We start from the raw sequence: 19,984 nt of genomic DNA, 5'->3' as shown, positions 1-19,984 counted from the left end.
GATCAGATATACAAAATCACAGGCTATTGTCCAAAGTGATTTTATGCTCTTCAGATTCTCTTATGTTTTTATCTAAGGCGAATGAATAAAATAATTCTGCAATAATAACTAGAGTAAGTTCTCCTTAAACACAGACTGTTTCTTGCAAATATATAGATATTTTAACGAATGAAAACCTTCACCATTAATGGTGTTCTATGGCACTTTTTTGTCATCCTGGTCCCTATTGGCATTTACGTTTCAGCCATTGCTCTGGTAACTTGAGGTAGAGCAGCCATAAAGCACATGATAACTTTGTTCTGTGATTCAGATTTCTCAGGAGAACTAGAAACCAAATCCAAATCCTGGTTGAAGCCCTTGTCCTCAGACTACTCCGTGCCACCAAGCATGTCCTTAAAGATCAAGGTAAAGGCATGCCACTCAGCTCGCGTGGCTTTGGCAGAGACTGGCAAACGGTTGTACCTTTTCGAACTTGACAGAAGTCGTGGCAACGAGACTGAAATGGCGATCAAGAAGGTATGGCCAGGCGCTCCTCCTGTGGTGTTGGTTCATAAAACCTTCAGCAGACTTGACTGCGATACCTTCCGTCTGTTCTGGATCACATGGAATGAGAAAGTCTTGCGGATTGGTAGAGGCAAAACATTGTATTCCCGTCAGATCCTCGTAGCGAAAGATTCACGTCCGTTCACTGTTAATTTCGTCATGTTTGGTTCTGGCTTCAATGCCACGGCTGTGTGGCAGTTCTAGTGGTTCTGTTTATATGTGCGTCCAACTGGCATGAACTACATTTCAATGTTGAATTGGGGACATTGACGAACAGCTTGTACACCTCCCAACATGTTTCATTGACTTGTTACCACCCCAGGGTCCCGATCCACAAAGCGTTCGTAGCGCTACGACATTCGTAAGCCAATGCTTAACTAAAGAGTTACGACAGGTCGTAACGTTACGAACGCTTTGTGGATCGGGGCCCAGGGGACCGATCCACAAAACGTTCGTAAAGCACTCTGCATATTTCATTCGTAAGCCAATGATAAATTATAGAGATACGATAGGTCGTAACTTTACGAACGCTTTATGTCATTTCTTCTATAACTGGTTCATATTTGTAAATAAAGTGGAGCGTGGAGTTAGCGTGTTGATGATGGTGCTGGAGAAGAGGCGCTTCAGAAGACAACAACTTGTTTCGTATCTTATCTGATTTCGGAACCACTCTGTCAGTACTGCAGATGTACCTTAAGTCCCCGTTGACGTCGTCATGTTCTATTTACCCAAGAGGGGCGACCGTCTCGGTGATGTAGTGGATAGAGCGTCTGAGAGGTCGGTTGTCCGAGACATAAGTGATTTGGTAGATGATATTTCTTGTTACACTGGCGTTCGGTATCATTGGGAGGAAACATGGCAGCACGGAGTCAGACCAATGAGTTTAAAATGTTTAAGTGCGGTACCTCATGGACTAGCACTATGGCACCGCCAGAATTCCTCCTGGAACAAGCAATATGTGTGTGCAATCATATTAAACCGACCCCATCTCATTCCACGTCATCACGGAGCGGTGGGGTACCCTAGTGGTTAAAGCGTTCGCTCGTCACACCGAAGATCCGGCTTCGATACCCCACACGGGTACAATGTGAAGCCCATTTCTGGTGCCCCCCGCCGTTATATTGCTGGAATATTGCTAAATGCGGCGTAAAACCATACTCACTCCACGTCATCATGCGAGTGTAACCTTATGACAATTCCACACCGATTCTCAACCGGCACATGTGCCTCCCGTGAAACATGCATATGGAAGGGAACCAACTTAAGTTAAAATTGAAGTATAAAGGAAGCAAAATTTAATTTTCAGACGAAACATATTAAAATTCATGTTGACATGTTCCTGTCCAGATATGTTTTTGTAGGTGATATGACCATAGTTGTAAAATCTATCTCACTGCTTGTTTTCATGAAATGGGAAATGGTGCTGTGATTGTAAAGGTTGTGTGATTTGACATGACCGTCTGAAGAACTATTCCCTAGAACTCATTTAAGAGTTGTTTGAGTAGCATTCTAGAAGTTTGTGGTATGGAGATGACAAATCTTTATGGATGATCTACTTCTATATTTTGCCAATAGCGACGTTTCGGTATAGATTCAATACCTTAAGCATATCCTTGAAAACGGTATAGCTATACCGAAACGTCGCTATTGTGAAAATAATGAAGTTGACAATCCATAAAGCTTTGCCATCCCTTATTTATGAGGTTTGGCGGTGCCTTGTTTTTGGACTTTTGGGTTTTTGAACTTAATAAAAGGTGGCCTGGGCCTCTTTGTTTCAGTTTTGTTTTTGGTCGAGACGCTGGGTATTTAATTAAATGTAGTAGGTTATATTATGGAAGGTATATTTTATGGAGAGGGTTCTATTTATTGCCGTATCCCCTGTAGACGCCAGCACGGTACCAGGAGTGATCATGCAAAATTGACCTTGAACTGAGGCATTTCAGAGAGGACAAAGTAGTGTCAACGTCACAGGTCTTTCGCATAAACTCTCAGCACTACTGTCAATATACTCTCGGGACAACACACTCCAAAGAAAACATGATGGCACGGTGCCATATATTTTGTTCTTTTGAGGTATTGAGCAAGTCGACTGCCTCACGGTAACAGTGCTAGCTGATCTGCTTCTGCACCAACCGTTCTTTCACTTATGATGAAGTGTGCAAGAACCATTAACCATAACAAAGAAACTATTGGTCTGTGTTCAGGACCGGGCGGATACAATGGACTAGAACATAGCAGCCTCAGATCCTCCTGGTCCTTTACAATGACACCAACTCATCAGAGCGAGTGAACGTACTTGCTACAGAATATGCCTTACGCCATTGTGGCAGTCCGAATCAGAAAGCACTAGAATCTGTACTTTACCAAGAAAAGGAAACCCAAACATAAGTTACATTTCACCTATTTTCAGATGGGTACACAATGTACGTGGTGTAGGCTACCGATCTAAAGACTTCCAGTTTTGTGGAGGTTGCCGTGGGTTAGATGGGTCACTGTGCTGTCGCCATACAGCTGGGATAGAGCTGAAGGCGGCGTTAAACAACAAACAATCAAACAATCAAACCTTGTGTGCTGGCGATTAGGTGCCTCACTGAGTGTAGGTTCGAATCCCGGTATTGACTTAACCAACCCTACAACCCTGCACTCAGCAATATTCCAGCTATATGGCGGCGGTCTGTAAATAATCGAGTCTGGACCAGACAATCCAGTGATCAACAGCATGAACATCGATCGAAGCAAATGGAATACGATGACATGTGTCAACCAAGTCAGCGAGCCTGACTACCCGATCCCGTTAGTCGCCTCTTACGACAAGCATGGGTTACTGAAGACCAATTCTAACCCAGATCTTCACGGGTCCTGCTGCACGGAAGTAGTACTAAAGTTTCCAGTCACATAGAGGCGAACGTGTCCAGAAGCATCAAGAGTAAGGTCCACCTAAATTTCATAGAACTCATCTAACAATCTGTTAAATATTGCTGTAATAACATCTAAAAGTTGATGAAAACGATTAAATCATCTATGCTGATTGCAGTACGGTTCACAGTTGTGTTTGCTGAAATGTAATTTGCGAAAGGGGATACTTCGCAGCGATTAGAGTAAACCTTGTCATTATTTACATTGCACAAGATTAGGCATGGGTGTTACCTGTCATATTTGACTATGTGATTGTTTTCCAACTAAGCTGAAATGTAAATATTGTTTTGTCCTCGGAATTTAAACCTCCAGAACTTGTTGCATTTCGTTCGTGTTTAATACTAAAAGTAACACAGAAAATAGGCCTTCTTTTTTTCAGACAATGACCCAGTGTAATGACTAGCACCGTGAAACGGGTAATATTATAACAAGTAGTGATGGATGGTTAAACGTATGAAATCACAATCACTCTGTTGCCGCCATTTTGGGTGGAGCCGAATCAGACAATGGCTCATGATCTATATTATTTAATGTTCCAAAAATTCTGTTATAGTGATATAACTCATTAAACTTGGCATGTTAACTTTGTATTTGTCCAAAATAACTTAGCATGTGGCGGGCAAGGTCATAGCACATGTATTTTTGCAAATTTACTGTGAATGCAGCGATTACGTGTGTGTGTGTGTGTGTGTGTGTGTGTCCGTGTGTGTGTCCGTGTGTGTGTCTCTCTCTGTGTGTGTCTCTCTCTGTCTGTCTGTCTCTCTCTCTGTCTGTGTGTGTGTGTGTGTGTGTGTGTGTGTGTGTGTGTGTGTGTGCTCTGCCGTTGTGGGGTATTAAAAAACCCGAAAATCAGTGCCAAAAATGACGACGAAGCAGAGACATTATACAAGTTTGGGCAAATTGGAGATATCCATTGCGCAACAATTTATCCAGGACACGACCATACCCAAGCGGTATCGGCTGTCATATATGTGCTTGTAGACTTCTGCGCCGTGTGTGATTATCCCCACAACCTACTTGATCAGAACATGTCTGAATTGTACAGCTGACCCATCGCTATTACCAGGTGACGACAGGCCAGCCAGACTTCGAACAAACGCGAAGGCTCATACACAATGGTTAGAGTAGCTTCCCTTGATGCAAAAGACAATAACTCTACTGGGCGGACCGGATTGTCGTAAAAGTACACAAGCTAAAATGCTTAGGCATTTGTTATTTTGTTTGGGGTAAATGTAGTTACGCCACTGTTTGAGAAACCGGTTTCATTTGGATCTGTATTGACAGTTCTTAATGGCCGATTGAAACATCGCTGACCTGACAGTTCTGTAATTCAAGCCATTACTTCCGTAGTTTGGTTGTTTATCGGATTCCGACGAATTATATTTAAATTTTCCCTGCACGGTGCCTCCTAAGAATAATAGGGGCGGTAGGGTAGGCTTATGGCTAAAGCGTTCGTTCGTCACACCGAAGTCCGGGGATCGATTCCCCACATGGGTACAATGTGTTAAGCCTATTTCTTGTGGACCCCGCCGTGATATTGCTGGAATATTTCTAAAAGCGGCGTAAAACTAAACTCACTCTGTCACACCTGAGAATAATAGCTACAGGTCCTGGAATGCTCATTGGCAAGGTCGTCGCGTTGATAATTGTACAATCTTGTTTACATTTCCTTTGAGATCTGGTTCACTTGGCTTTTGATTTTCGTATGATACAGCTTTATGCCAAAGGCTTTTGCACTACACGTGTGTACCATCAAAGTGATGACATAATGGTTAAGCTGATATGTTTCTGTCAAACATACATTCAAAGTTAGTTATTCATATCGACGTCAGCTAAACATACTCAAACCGGCGGGACAAAAAGCTTGATCACAAATCCAAACATACCCGTATCACACAAACCGGATCGGTCAGATGTAACCGGTTTGATAAACAAGATTAAGACCCACACTGAAGATCACAGAGAACCGGTTGATCACAGCTTTACGTTACAAACCGGTTTTTTATGCACTCTACGATACCCCAGAATGATTTCACAGGAGGCGTGACAATGCGTCACGATTTTGACTAGCCTACTTCGGGTAGAAAATGATCATCGTGCGCCTGTGTATGTAAACGAGACTTATTCAGGGTGGGGTCGATTGTATACCCTGACAAGGCATATTTGGCCTCTCCGTGCCTGTTGGTTAAGTGGTTTATGTTTACCAGAGAGCGACTGCGGATTTTGTACAACGCATGGGCCCAGAGATTCATGATGTAAAGGCGACAGCATAAATCAATGAAGGATTATTGTAGAGTACATTTTAGTGGATTATCACCCGGAATCCGGATTATCGTCGGCATAACTTTACTTCATCATGTAGTGCTATATACCCAAGGTTTGTACATGTTTTTCAATTTCTTAAAATATGTTTGTCTAATGACGTGTTTAGACATTGCGACGATGTTCGGTTCAAGTGTACGAATCGCCACATATCTCTGGACGAAGAAAGTACAGACGAGGACACACATGATTTAGCACAGTAACACACCTTTCATATGTGTCTTCATCTCAAGGTTGGTATGGTGCGAGAAAACATTACCCAGTTAAATTAACATTTGAAACTGGTCGTATTGGACTAAACAAGGATTGGTAAGTGGACAATCACCATCATAGCAATTACCTTTTCATAATTAAATTGATTTTATGGACAAATTTACAAATTGTCAAACTGTCCCAAATTGAGAATTATCAATGGTCACTTAAAAACAAAACTTAAATAAGAGTTTTCGCAAGTGTTAAGATGTTTGTACAAACTATTTTGACAGTTGTATACATATTCACAAATTCTTTGTTTTCAGTCTTTATATCTGCATACAGCCCATGTCCTCGGTTGATCATTTATCCCTTCCATGTCCCCAGTCGTTGATTCATGCACACAGTCTGTGATGTTATAATATTCACACAGCTTCTCACTCGCATAACTAAATATCACATCTACCTACAGCCCCCAACCCTCTACCCACATGTACAACTACATGTCTACAACCTAGCTCCCAACTTTCTACCCACATATATACCTACGTATCTATACTCTAGCTCCCAACCTTCTACCTACATGTATACCTACATATCTATACCCTAGCTCCCAACCTTCTACCTACCTGTATACCTACATCTATACCTTCCACCTATATACTATATCTATACCCTAGCTCCCAACCTTCTACCTACATGTATACCTACATATCTATACCCTAGCTCCCAACCTTCTACCTACACGTATACCTACATATCTATACCCTAGCTCCCAACCTTCTACCTACACGTATACCTACGTATCTATACCCTAGCTCCCAACCTTCTACCTACACGTATACCTACATATCTATACCCTAGCTCCCAACCTTCTACCCACATGTATACCTACGTATCTATACCCTAGATCCCAACCTTCTACCTACATGTATACCTACATACCTATACCGTAGCTCCCAACCTTCTACCTACATGTATACCTACGTATCTACACCCTAGCTCCCAACCTTCTACCCAGATGTATACCTACATATCTATACCGTAGCTCCCAACCTTCTACCTACATGTATACCTACGTGTCTATACCCTAGCTCCCAACCTTCTACCTACATGTATACCTGCGTGTCTATACCCTAGCTCCCAACCTTCTACCTACATGTATACCTACGTATCTATACCGTAGCTCCAAACATTCTACCTACTTGTATACCTACTTATCTATACCCTTGCTTCCAAACTTCTACCCACTGTATACACCTACATATGTTTAACCTAACATCAACCTTCTATCCACATGTATACCTACATAGCCCCCCATTCAACCCAAACGAATACCAACAGTTATCAACCCGTCTGTATTTACATGCCTTTTAGCCACGTACGTACCTACATATCTACCAATACACCTGTACATTTTACTAGCCGTATACATACAAATATATTTGTTTGTATATGCCAGCCTACGTGCTTCCTTTCGTGTCTAAACATCCTCTACCTACGGGGTGACTATTCTTATCTCCACGTAACCAACAAACAAACAAATAAGGTCATACTTTATGGATGAGCAACTTCTTTCTCCTTAAGGACCGTTAATAATTTAAGGCTAGTGGGGGTGATGATGATTTTAATTGAGAAGCATGTACACTGTGAATGAATGACCTAACAATGCGTACCTGTACAGGACCGGGTTAGAATTGATATTCAGTAACCCATTCTTGTCGTAAAAGGCGACTAACGGGATTAGGTGGTCAGGCTCGCCGACTTGGTTGACACATATCATCGTATCCCGATTGCGTATTACCTATGTAGAATTGTGTCCCTTAGTCGAGCCAAGAAAGTATAACCGTCGGGTCGAATCCTGGTTCTCTAGGATTATGTTTCTGCATTTGTCAGCACCAAACCCGTGATCCTAGCTTCCACTGAAATGGCAAACACCTGCATCATGTGGGGCTGATATAACTATTACTGGAAACTACGGTTATATCGAACTAAAATTGAACATTAATTTTAGTTCGTTATACCCGTGGTTCGTTGTACACATTTCGACTACAATATGCACAAGGACTCAAATGGAACACTACTTTTAGTTCGTTATAACCGTGGTTCGTTGTACACATTTCGACTACAATATGCACAAGGACTCAAATGGAACACTACTTTTAGTTCGTTATAACCGTGGTTCGTTGTATGCATTTCGACTACAATATGCACAAGGACTCAAATGGAACACTACTTTTAGTTCGTTATAACCGTGGTTCGTTGTATGTATTTCGACTAAAGTATACAGCATGTGGATGGGACATAAAGCCAGTTCGTTACATCCGTCGATTCGTTATAAACGAGTTCGTTATAAAGGTAGTTAACTGTACAATGAAAGGGGGACTCAAATACAAGAAATAAGAATGATCTGCGTGTATCTGCACGAGGTCATTGCATTACCCGATTGTGATGTGTAAACAGTGTTTGTGCCAGGTACGTCTCATCGAAGGGTATTATCTGCCATTCGTCAATATTAGCATTGTCGCTTCGGGGATATATTCCATATTTAATTTGCTCTTGTGAAGATTTACATGGCAACTTTATTACAGACTGATCAATATAGTATTACATAATTATCTGCCAAAATACACTGTACAAGAATTCCTACAATAGAAGGTAAATACATGTCGTGTTCGATCAAACTGCAAGGAATCCTTGAACAATGGTCAATTTGCATAATTAAGCTTTTTGGTGCGGCCTAAGTACTTCCACCGCATCGAAATACATGGACAAATTCTACTGTAGATCATATAGTGGATCAATTTACATAGTTGAATGCATATGTCGTAAATTAAGGATCCACGCCCACTTTACTGAGAGAATTAGTTATTTCTGAAGGTACTAAAACAGCATTTATAATGAAAATAGTACTCAGTGTTTCAATTTGTGTGCATTCAAATTATGACTTTTCGCATAGGTCAGTAAGATATCTATAATTTAGTAATTCTTTCTGGAACAACGCATTTTACTGTTAATTATGAAATCAATCTCAGCATGAGCTAAATGCGAAATATGCGTGAATGTATAAGGTAACGAATTATGAGTGGGTGAGTGAGTGAGTGAGGTTAGGTTTTGCTTTTAGCAATAGTCCAGCAATATCACGGCAGGGGACACCAGAAATAGGCTTCATACATAGTAACCATGTGGGGAATCGAACCTGGGTCTTTGGCGTGACGAGCGAACGCTTTAACTATTAGGCTACCCCAACGCCCCATTACCGAATCATGAGCATGGGTAATTGTGTTTTATTGACACTTCAGGTTTACAAACACAGGCAATGAACAATCTGTGAATGACGTGTAATTACTAATCATTGATTTGTCAGTCGAGAATTACTGTTTAATGCCCCGTGCCTTCACCAATGACAGATAATCCGCAATACTGTTTCATATATCTATGTATATTGGAGCGGTCTTCATATAAGTTCTCTTGAGCTTGTTGACCAATCCAGTTCATGAAAATTCTGTCTTTGCTTTTTCATGAAATAAATATGTTTAAACCAATCCGCAATTACCCATTAACAGATTTATCTCAATATTACCCTGTCCTTATCTGTGAAAATGCAGAAAAATGTTTTTTTTAATTTCAAATGTAGACATCAGCTCAGTAAGTCTGATGTTGAAATGACATGATGATTCATAAACAATTGAAGTTTCATGACGTCTGGAACAAATGATCTCATCTTTCGGGTTACTTCGTTCATATGACGTCACGTTGATTTGGACAATTTCGCAAACAGTGTAACAATTCTTACGAAGCTCAGTGAGCAGTAATTGAATATGATTTTCCCATATCGGTTCTATTATAGATAATATTATTATGCCATACATCACAGAAAAAAGCTTCAATAAAGAATCTAATTGGTCACCAGATGGTTAGTGTGGTCGCTGTTATTGCCACCAACCGTGTTCGATTGCTGTTTTGGTTCTTGGCAAATCTATCACACAACCCTCGTCTATTGTCTTGCTGATATGTTTTGTTGATGACTGTTCAAAAACTTCAAATGTAGCATTCCTGGCATTAATTTCCTGACGCATTTTAAGCCGTTTGTCTGCATCGCATTTACAACATGACGCATTAATTTCATGACACATTTTAAGCCATTGGTCTGCATCGCATTAACAACGTGACGCATGAGTTTCATGACGCAATTTAAGCCGTTTATGTGCACTCGCATTAACAACGTGACACATTAATTTCATCACGCATTTTAAGCTTCATGACAACATGACACATTTTAAGCCGTTGGTCTGCATCGCATTAACAACGTGACGCATGAGTTTCATGACGCAATTTAAGCCGTTTATGTGCACTCGCATTAACAACGTGACACATTAATTTCATCACGCATTTTAAGCTGTTTGTCTGCATCGCATTAACAACGTGACACATTAATTTCATGAGTTACATTGCTTATTGACATAAATTGTCTTCAGCCGCTACCCCGTCCCCTTTCGACGGATGTGGGCCCGGTCGACAGAACATCCTCAGCATTGATGAGTTGGACATCGTTCTGAAATGGATGCCAGATACGTTCAAGAACCCGGATGACATATGTGTGACACAACTAGGCGAGGGATCATATCTGTGTCGAGTAAGTATTCATATACCGTTATAACTAGGCATATGTATGTGTAAGGTTGTTTAAAATAGGACATTGTCGTTTATAGACACCAATGGCCTGGAGCTGCTGGAATATTACTCGACGTGAAGGGAAAGGGGAAGTTATCTATCTTGTCAAAGAGTCTTGTGATGGTTTTTTTCTCACTTTTAATCTGAATTTCTAGCAATGGGCTAAACTAATAATAGGCAATGGATAGATTAGTGGAATGGAATTGTTTGGTTGTCTGTCATTGAACAATATCAAATCATTGATATACCTGATTTTAAAGCTTAATGTAATTTCCTGCCCTAATCCTTTTTTGGATTTACTTACAAGAAACACATGTAGAAATAATAATAAAAGCAAAATGTTGAAGCCTACTTACCTAAATGCCTTTAACATTAAGTACCTAATAAATACCGAACGCTCACTGTAAAGTTGTTGGCCCGAACCTCGTGTTTAAGGTTTGCCAATCAGAGCAGAAACTCCGAGTGATACTCACAAAGAATCGGATGAACCAAAAGGGGAGTACAACAGGCACCGATGTGGATGACTACTTATTGCCTAAATGTCTTTAACACATTGAATACTTAAGCACATGTAAGACAAGAAATACCGAGTCAGGGCCCAGTTTCACAAAGCTATCGTAGCGCTACGACTGTCGTAAGTGTATGCTACAGTATAGGAGGTTCGACAGTCGTCGAGCTACCATAGCTTTGCGAAACGGGACCCAGGAAATGTTAAACAGGGCCTCCTTTCACAAAGCACTAAGGTGATCGTAGGTCACTAAGGTAACCTTAGTGCAATGTTTAAGAATGGGAGTTAAGGTTAACCTCAGTAAAGGTTGCTTCGTGAAAGGAGCCCCAGGGTTAAAGGGCGTTTAACCAATCACACCCCTCTCGTTACAAGACAATCGTTCAACAAAATTTCTTTTCTCTTAAACAGTTGTCAGGTTTGTGGATTAGTAAAGCCTTTACAGGATGTACTTATAACAAATGTGGCTGGGACTGTACAGTTGGGAATGATAGGAGTAAACATGGAGGAAACAGTCATCTCAACTCGAAGAGATACTAGAAATCAATGACGGTAGCCAGTCGGTACCCATCTTGCCATGCTGTTGATGTTCGTTTAGAAGTATAACTCCGCGGTGTTAATGACAAATAACGAATACATCGCCGACACGTTTTGAGGCCTACTGACAGGAAATAATACGTAATGTAGAAGCCCGAGCATAGTTATGTTACTCCTATGATTATAGTCTTACTAATCAAGGCTATTGTTACATTGGACAGTTTAGAACTTAGTTTGATATTTTCAACACTATTTACATATATTTAACTTATCAGCACTATACAACTATTTGACAATGTTGATTTCTCACCATTCTTGCTTCAAAGATATCCAAATCGTATTATGTGGGTTCGAGCCCTAACGGTGGCGCATTTATGAACCATTTTTTAAACACTTTTAAACGGATGTCAGAGTTTGAATGTGTGTATTTAATTATTTGACTTTGACTGTAAATAACTGACATGAACAAATAATGAATAATTCACCGGAGAGACGTCACCTGTATGTTTTGTATCAGGATGCGTACAGCGGGGATTACAGCGGCATCTGTCGGGCGATGTGGTGCAGGGACCCTTCCAGCAGGGTGTGCACTCTCGTCGACGCCAATGACGGCGTACAGTGTGGGAACAGGAAGGTAGGGACGCCAGATGCAATACAATTTATCTCAAGATAATGCCACAGGATGTTTTATTGCGACCCGTCAAGATTCGGGTTAGGTTTGGTCTCCAATAACCCAAGCTTGTCGTAAAAGGCGATTAACGGGATCAGGTGGTCAGGAACCGCCAGGTGCAATATGCTCTCAAAATAATGGACATGGATTTACCTCCCTTGCATTTGCATGAAATGAGGAGACACCAGAGAGAAACATTGGAATTACAAATACTTTTGGTATACGGAAAGACCATTCTTTATGTGACGTAATGATCAGTGACGTGTACGATGAATGCTGTGATAAGGGTCTGGGAAAGCCAGACTGCTTTTCTCCATATGGTTGGGTTCAAAATCCAGAAGTGGACAAACCATCTGACTGGAGTGTACTGATTTGGAGTTGGATCCTCAACGGGTCATTTCAAGGATAATGTTAAACGATACATGAAGCGTCGGTCAGTTCGGCGTCAATATACACACTCTTTATCTATCTCTGTGTGTGAGAGAGAGTGTGTGTGAGTGTATGAGGGAGTGTGTGAGTGAGTGTATGGGAGAGGGGGTGGGGGTGGGGGTGGGGTGGTCCGGTGTTGGGCTGTGGCATGGTATCTCGTTGGAAATTGCTGAAAACGTCAGACCCGACTCACTCTCTCACCACACTTCACCTCACCCAGAACAAAATTTGCAATATGATCTCATTATCTTGCTATACGTTTCTTATATGTATGCTTTTGATCAACAGTGGTGTCTCAGAGGGGAATGTCGCTTTTCTGATCAAGCCGTCGCCACTCCAGGTAAGTTGAGAGTGTTTTCCGTTGGTGCTTAAAAGCTCATGCTCAATGATTTATTTGTTATTTATAAATATCAAAAATATATTTATCAGATTCAGTCGACATTTGATATAGATAGAAAACATAGTCACACAATTCAATAAGTTTTCTTGTAGGGAGCCGTCTCTCTATGAGTCTTTTAACCTTTAGAACTTCAGTAGACATCAATACTCGCGTGTTTCATTGATCGTTCAATTGATTCCGTTGAAGGCGTGTAAAGTGCCTTGATACGGAGTCCCACCATTTGTCAGGCACCCAAGTTTTGTATACAAAATTATATGGTTGAGAGAACACAAAAGCAAAGGCTGTTACCCATTACGCTAAAGGACTAGTCCAACTGATAGTCCTGTAGTCAGACACTTTGAAAGAATATGGTGAAATGTATAATGTGTCATAGGTATATGTATTTGCCGGTATATATTTACACAATAAAGCGCATATTTTAACGAGCAATACTCTGGTGCTTAGGTGTCTCAGGATTCTACGACTGGGTTCAAATCTAAGATATACTGGACAAAATAAGTTAGGGATATTGGTATTTTTATGATAAATATTTTATCAGTGTGTCAATGAATATATAGATCATTATTCATAATTTCAAACTTTACATATATCCCTAAGTATTTTGTCCAGTATATATTGCCCTGATTATCGTCCTTGGTCTGTTATTCCTGTTAACCTAGTTTTTTCCTTTAAAAGACTGCATTTTAGTCACTTAGACATACCACATGATAAAATTGCGTCATGAAAATATTCTTTTCATTTTTCTCTTTCAAAACATGGCATGTTTTCATAACAAGGTATAAAGAAGTATACCTGTATTTCAGATTCCTGTCCATTCGGCGACACTGCGATGACCAACGGCTTTGGAATGTCGTGTCCGGATATGATATCGCGTGACAAGAAGTTGTGCTATGACACCAGTATAGAACAAATGTGTTGTCAGTCTTGTCGAGCTGTGAGGACGTACTTGAAAGGTATTCGACACAAACGTTTTGTTTTGCATCGGTGTAATCATGTCTGATATCTCTGTAACGTAAGATGTTATATGAATAATCTGATAATTTGGGCAACTGAGTGTACTTATGCACAATGTAGACCTAATTAATTAACTTAAGATGTATCACTTATCAAACCTATATGTTCGCTTTGTTTAACGATGCACACGGCTATATTCCGTTTATGGCCGTGATCTGAAATTAATCGAATTTAGATCAGTCAATCCATTGGTTGACACCTTGAGAATAGATCAACCCATTTGGGAAACGATGACATGCATCATCCAAGACAGCGAGGCGGACTACCCGATCCTGCTAGTCTTCTGGAAACTAGATAAGACCAGTTCTAACCGGATCTTACTCAACAGAGAACACTTTACAAAGCTTTCAGTAACGCTTCTTAATTTTTTAGGATGCATATACGGTGACAGGACAGACGGGTGCAGCAGAGCTGAATGTCCACTGATGACCACCAATGGTCTGTTGAATTGCTGCCAGACATGTTCGTATCTTGTCCCGACGGAAGTACCTCCAACGACTTCAACAGTTCCAAGACCCAGCCAAGGTACAACTAGACCAGAGATAGAAACGTCCACACGAATGCCACGAACTGATCCGAGAACCACGGAGATGCCTGGAACAGCGACAACGACAACGACAACGGCCACGAACATCACTTCAACATCCCCGACATCAGCCACAAGGGGCTCGCCACCAACAACTAATAGGCCACAGTCTACCGTGAGTCTTCCATCAGCAAGCGCAACGCCTGTTCAAGCATCGGATACGACCAGTAGTCGGTCAGTCTCAGCAACGACCACAGCGGGACCCACTGGGACAACGGCTGGACAAGCATCTACTACAACAAGTGGTCAGCCAGGAACTACAGCAACTACAGAGGGACGGACTGGGACAACAGCTGGACAAACACCTACTACAACAAGTGGTCAGCCAGGAACTACAGCAACTACAGCGGAACGTACTGGGACAACATCTGCAGGACCATCCGACACTAGCCAGCCAGGAACGGGAATAACTGGGTCCCAACAGGATGGTCCCAACAGTAAGTTAAACATAAATACATGTAGATAGTAGTAATCCTTTTATATTCTCATCCATTTTCGTCATCAATTTGATTATAATATTGTTTAACTTGTATACGACTTCATGTGACTAAAATGAGCATCGAAAAGATGTCAGATTTATGGATTTGATTCAATCCATAGTTTAATATCCACCTCCAGTACGACATTGTTTGCTGATTCTTTTGTTAATTTACTTGTTGCAGTTGTTGCTATGGGAACAGGCATTGGGGTCGGAGCAGCTGTCTTGGTAGCTGTCATTGTGATAGTTGTCTATGTCGTAAGGAAGAGAATGTTGACGTCACAACCATTGCAGAACATGGCATCTGAAGATGATCATTCCATAGGCGGGGTACGTTTTCTGACAGACTCAAACATAGATAATAAGTAATGACGATGGTTAAAAAATATATATGCTCTCTCTATACATATACATAATTTATATTATGACATTTATGACGTATTCGAGTGCCAATAAATATGCCCCTTATATCAAAGTGGTGACGATAGCCAAAGAGATTTAATGGAATTATCGTTCCAGCCAATGGGTTTTGTAAATCTTTTACCGCTATTATACAATGTACATAGTTTCCTGTTTCAGAGAATAATGTTTAATTAATTTCTACACATTCCTCTTTTTTACAGGATTCATTTAGTCGTTTGACAGCAGATATGAACGTTACCAGTACTACCTGGTATCCAAGCTATCGAACATTCACCAATATGGACTGACCATGTCATAGGAAGTGACCAGACACCATATTCAAGTTCGATATCTCTGAAATATAACTTTTGATTGATTTCCATATTTGAAGGCAAAACTAACAAGCTTCAACTCACTACAGATAATTGTGTTGATTTCTGTTCTGATGTACCCATTGTGAGTTCTCTCCCTTTGAACTGATCATCGTTTCGTTGCTAAATGTTTCAACAGTATTCAAACATTTCGGTGTTATTTTCGTTGACGAAATCGAACTCACCACACCTTCACCATATGTGGATAGACAGACACATAAAATAATTCCATATTTTAAATAATAATTTTGAATAAATATTTAACATGAACCTCAACTCATTTGAGGTTTCTCAAAGACTTTCCAATACACATGAGGAATCGTTGTCATGGCAAAAGACGTCAGGCACTACTGGTGACGTCTTGCCACTCTAGTCTTCGACTTGTTACGAATTCCATGAACTGTAGGTATCATTTTTGTCTGGTGTTTCAATCTTACTTGATGGTTAAAGAGTCGCCACGTCAAAGGCCCAGGTTGGAAATCAGTTTTAGGGGTCCCCTGCCTTGATATTACTGGAATATTGCTCAAACGGCAAAAATCTCAATCTACTTTACAACGTACCGTTTGTAACGTCCTCTACAACATTCAGTATTGTTTTTCTTTCTCCCTCCATGGTTGATAGCTGTGAAACCTGTAAAACTGTAAAACCTAATGGTACGCTAGTATTGATTAGACATGTTTATATATGCAATATTTTGAGCAAATTGGTTCATCTGAAAGACGATATAAAATTTAGTTGATGAAACATATATGTTTATGTGTTTACTGTTATCTAATTAATCAGAAGTTGTTTATAGGAGCAAGGGGTGGTGGGATAGCCTAATGGTTTAAGCGTTCGCCCGTCACGCCGAAGACCCGGGTTCGATTACTCACATGGGCACAATGTGTGAAGCCCATTTCTGGAGTCCCCCGCCGTGATATTGCTGGAATATTGCTAAAAGCGGCGTAAAACTAAACTCAGTCAGTCAGTTCGTCACGCCGAAGGCCCGGGTACGATTCCCCACATGGGTATACAATGTGTTAAGCCCATATCTGATGTCCCCCGCGGTGATATTGCTGGAATATTGCTAAAAGCGTCGTAAAACCATACTCAGTCAGTCAGTCAGTTTATAGGACTTCAATACGAAATTCTTGTCAACGCACATAGGACTGCAATATATGCCATTTCCGTGTTATTAAATGTGAGTGTAATTGCCATTACGTTTTTTGTCAATGTTGTTTCTAGAACTATGTAACCTTTATTACCGATGATAATTAAAGAGTGATCCCTTAAATTCCAATTTGTTTTTACACTGATTCACACCCCTTGAAACCGCCTCGGTGGTGTGGTGGTTAGAGCGTCCGGCCGGATTGCGAAGTTCGCGAGTTCGATCGCCCGCCGCGTCATACCAAAAGACGTTTGAATATGGTACTTGTTGTTCCCTGCCTGGCGCTCGGCATTAATGGGTAATGGTCGGCTCGGAGATCTTTGTATCTGAGTGGGGTATTCATGTTTAACTGCAGCATGGTAAAACCAGCTAGTACAAGCAGCCACACAAACATGCACCCACGCATGCACGTCATCATATGAGCTGAACATTCTTAAGTACGACAATAAACCCCATTTCACCTCACCTCACCCCACAACCCTTCAGAAGGCATTTCTGCTATTCACGTTGCGATTCAAGCAAATCATTCATGTTTAACATCAGTGAAAACGACGGTAATTTGTTTGGTTTTAGCTTATTGTTTACTCATGCTTTTAATTGTTGGATTGTCTGGTCCAAATTTGATTATTTAAATATCGCCGTCATATAGCTGGAATATTGCTGAGTGCAGCGTTAAACAACATCTGTCTTCCCATGTAAAACATTTCACTAGCAGCAGTAAATGTTTAACACAGATTGTGTTTGTTGTTTGTGTCGCAATAACCGCTGCCTTGTTTACATTTCAAATGACTAAGACCTCCGTGATCTTTACAACTATTAAAGCCACCTAAACGATATCGCGGCGGGTGTTAATGGTGTGCCATATTGATGTGATTGTCATGTATATTTACATTGATTTGAGTGTGTAGGCGTCAAAGAATAATGCCATTTACATAAGCATTTTGACGTACATGCATCTGCTCATAGGCCTATCATTAAAAGCTTTGAATTGAGCACAACAAGCAAACGTATTAATAAATCTTGTCAAATAATATATTTCAAAAAGGAAATGCACATGCGGGAGAAAGAGTATTGTAGGTCTATTCGAGTATGGCGACCATCGTTCAGCTCATTACGTTGCATTGGTATCAGTAAGGTTTATGTACACATCAAAGGGACTAAATGATTCCTTCAGTTTCAGTGTGTAAACATTTATCATGTAAAATACAGAGTCCAACAATTGGTGCTGATCGAAGCTCAAGATGTACATATTATATATATTCATTCACCTATTACTCTGCTTTCAAACTATTTTCTCCTTGAGCAGGTTGAAGGCTTCCGGAAGGTCTTAGTGACATAACAGACTGATATTGCCATGAAAATATTGCGTGGTGGAATTAAAGGACTTATTACCTAAATGAATAACACCGTGCACATTTGAAGTTGAACAATGAATCTTTTAGGGAATATTATAATTAGTTCAATTTTAGTACATTCAAGGCATTTGGGGTGCTGATGACACATGGACACGAGTCTCTATTATCACTCACAAAAACTCCACAATGAATAGGTAAACATGCAGAAAACAATAGATGTACAGGGGATGTTAAAAATAATGTTAAAAACATATAGGTGGGCTGAGCCTGAAATCAAACATACAACGATATTACACAAGCATTCACTCAAATCAATCAACCACTAGCCATGGCTTAACTACAGATATACAGTTATACGATGTTTAGGTGCTAAGTACAGAGGTTATAGCAGAGGTTATAGCTGACTGCTGTAATTGTTTAGGTGCTAAGTACAGAGGTTATAGCTTACTGCTGTAATTGTTTAGGTGCTAAGTACAGAGGTTATAGCTTACTGCTGTAATTGTTTAGGTGCTAAGTACAGAGGTTATAGCTTACTGCTGTAATTGTTTAGGTGCTAAGTACATAGGTTATAGCTTACTGCTGTAATTGTTTAGGTGCTAAGTACAGAGGTTATAGCTTACTGCTGTAATTGTTTAGGTGCTAAGTTATAGAGCTTATTGTTTAGGTGCTAAGTACAGAGGTTATAGCTTACTGCTGTAATTGTTTAGGTGCTAAGTACAGAGGTTATAGCTTACTGCTGTAATTGTTTAGGTGCTAAGTACAGAGGTTATAGCTTACTGCTGTAATTGTTTAGGTGCTAAGTACATAGGTTATAGCTTACTGCTGTAATTGTTTAGGTGCTAAGTACAGAGGTTATAGCTTACTGCTGTAATTGTTTAGGTGCTAAGTACAGAGGTTATAGCTTACTGCTGTAATTGTTTAGGTGCTAAGTACAGAGGTTATAGCTTACTGCTGTAATTGTTTAGGTGCTAAGTACATAGGTTATAGCTTACTGCTGTAATTGTTTAGGTGCTAAGTACAGAGGTTATAGCTTACTGCTGTAATTGTTTAGGTGCTAAGTACAGAGGTTATAGCTTACTGCTGTAATTGTTTAGGTGCTAAGTACATAGGTTATAGCTTACTGCTGTAATTGTTTAGGTGCTAAGTACAGAGGTTATTATATAGCTTACTGCTGTAATTGTTTAGGTGCTAAGTACAGAGGTTATAGCTTACTGCTGTAATTGTTTAGGTGCTAAGTACAGAGGTTATAGCTTACTGCTGTAATTGTTTAGGTGCTAAGCAAGTACAGAGGTTATAGCTTACTGCTGTAATTGTTTAGGTGCTAAGTACAGAGGTTATAGCTTACTGCTGTAATTGTTTAGGTGCTGCAGAGGTTATAGCTTACTGCTGTAATTGTTTAGGTGCTAAGTACAGAGGTTATAGCTTACTGCTGTAATTGTTTAG

At 40.4% G+C, this 19,984-nt stretch overlaps 1 protein-coding gene across 1 annotated transcript; it reads left to right on the top strand.

The window, feature by feature from the left end:
* Positions 1 to 5,515: 5,515 nt before the first annotated feature.
* Positions 5,516 to 16,934, top strand: LOC124291141 (cell wall protein DAN4-like). The gene is made up of 8 exons (XM_046728057.1): positions 5,516 to 5,836; positions 10,452 to 10,609; positions 12,207 to 12,323; positions 13,077 to 13,128; positions 13,992 to 14,141; positions 14,575 to 15,225; positions 15,451 to 15,596; positions 15,890 to 16,934. Exons 1-8 carry the CDS (start codon positions 5,737 to 5,739, stop codon positions 15,974 to 15,976), a joined length of 1,461 nt encoding a protein of 486 aa, XP_046584013.1. The 5' UTR covers positions 5,516 to 5,736; the 3' UTR covers positions 15,977 to 16,934.
* The last annotated feature ends 3,050 nt before the right edge of the window (positions 16,935 to 19,984 follow it).

This window comes from Haliotis rubra, unplaced genomic scaffold (genome assembly GCF_003918875.1).
Source record: "Haliotis rubra isolate DU_JTF1 unplaced genomic scaffold, ASM391887v1 Scf483, whole genome shotgun sequence".
Lineage (NCBI taxonomy): Eukaryota > Metazoa > Mollusca > Gastropoda > Lepetellida > Haliotidae > Haliotis > Haliotis rubra.
Note: the sequence above shows the minus strand (reverse complement) of the source record. Positions and strands in the feature narration are given on the sequence as shown.

Coding starts and splice junctions, on each gene's coding strand:
- LOC124291141 (XM_046728057.1), top strand. CDS start 5,737: ATGAAGGATTATTGTAGAGTACATTTTAGTGGATTATCACCCGGAATC. Junction 12,324..13,076: donor TACAGTGTGGGAACAGGAAG/GTAGGGACGCCA, acceptor TTTGATCAACAG/TGGTGTCTCAGAGGGGAATG. Junction 13,129..13,991: donor TCAAGCCGTCGCCACTCCAG/GTAAGTTGAGAG, acceptor CCTGTATTTCAG/ATTCCTGTCCATTCGGCGAC.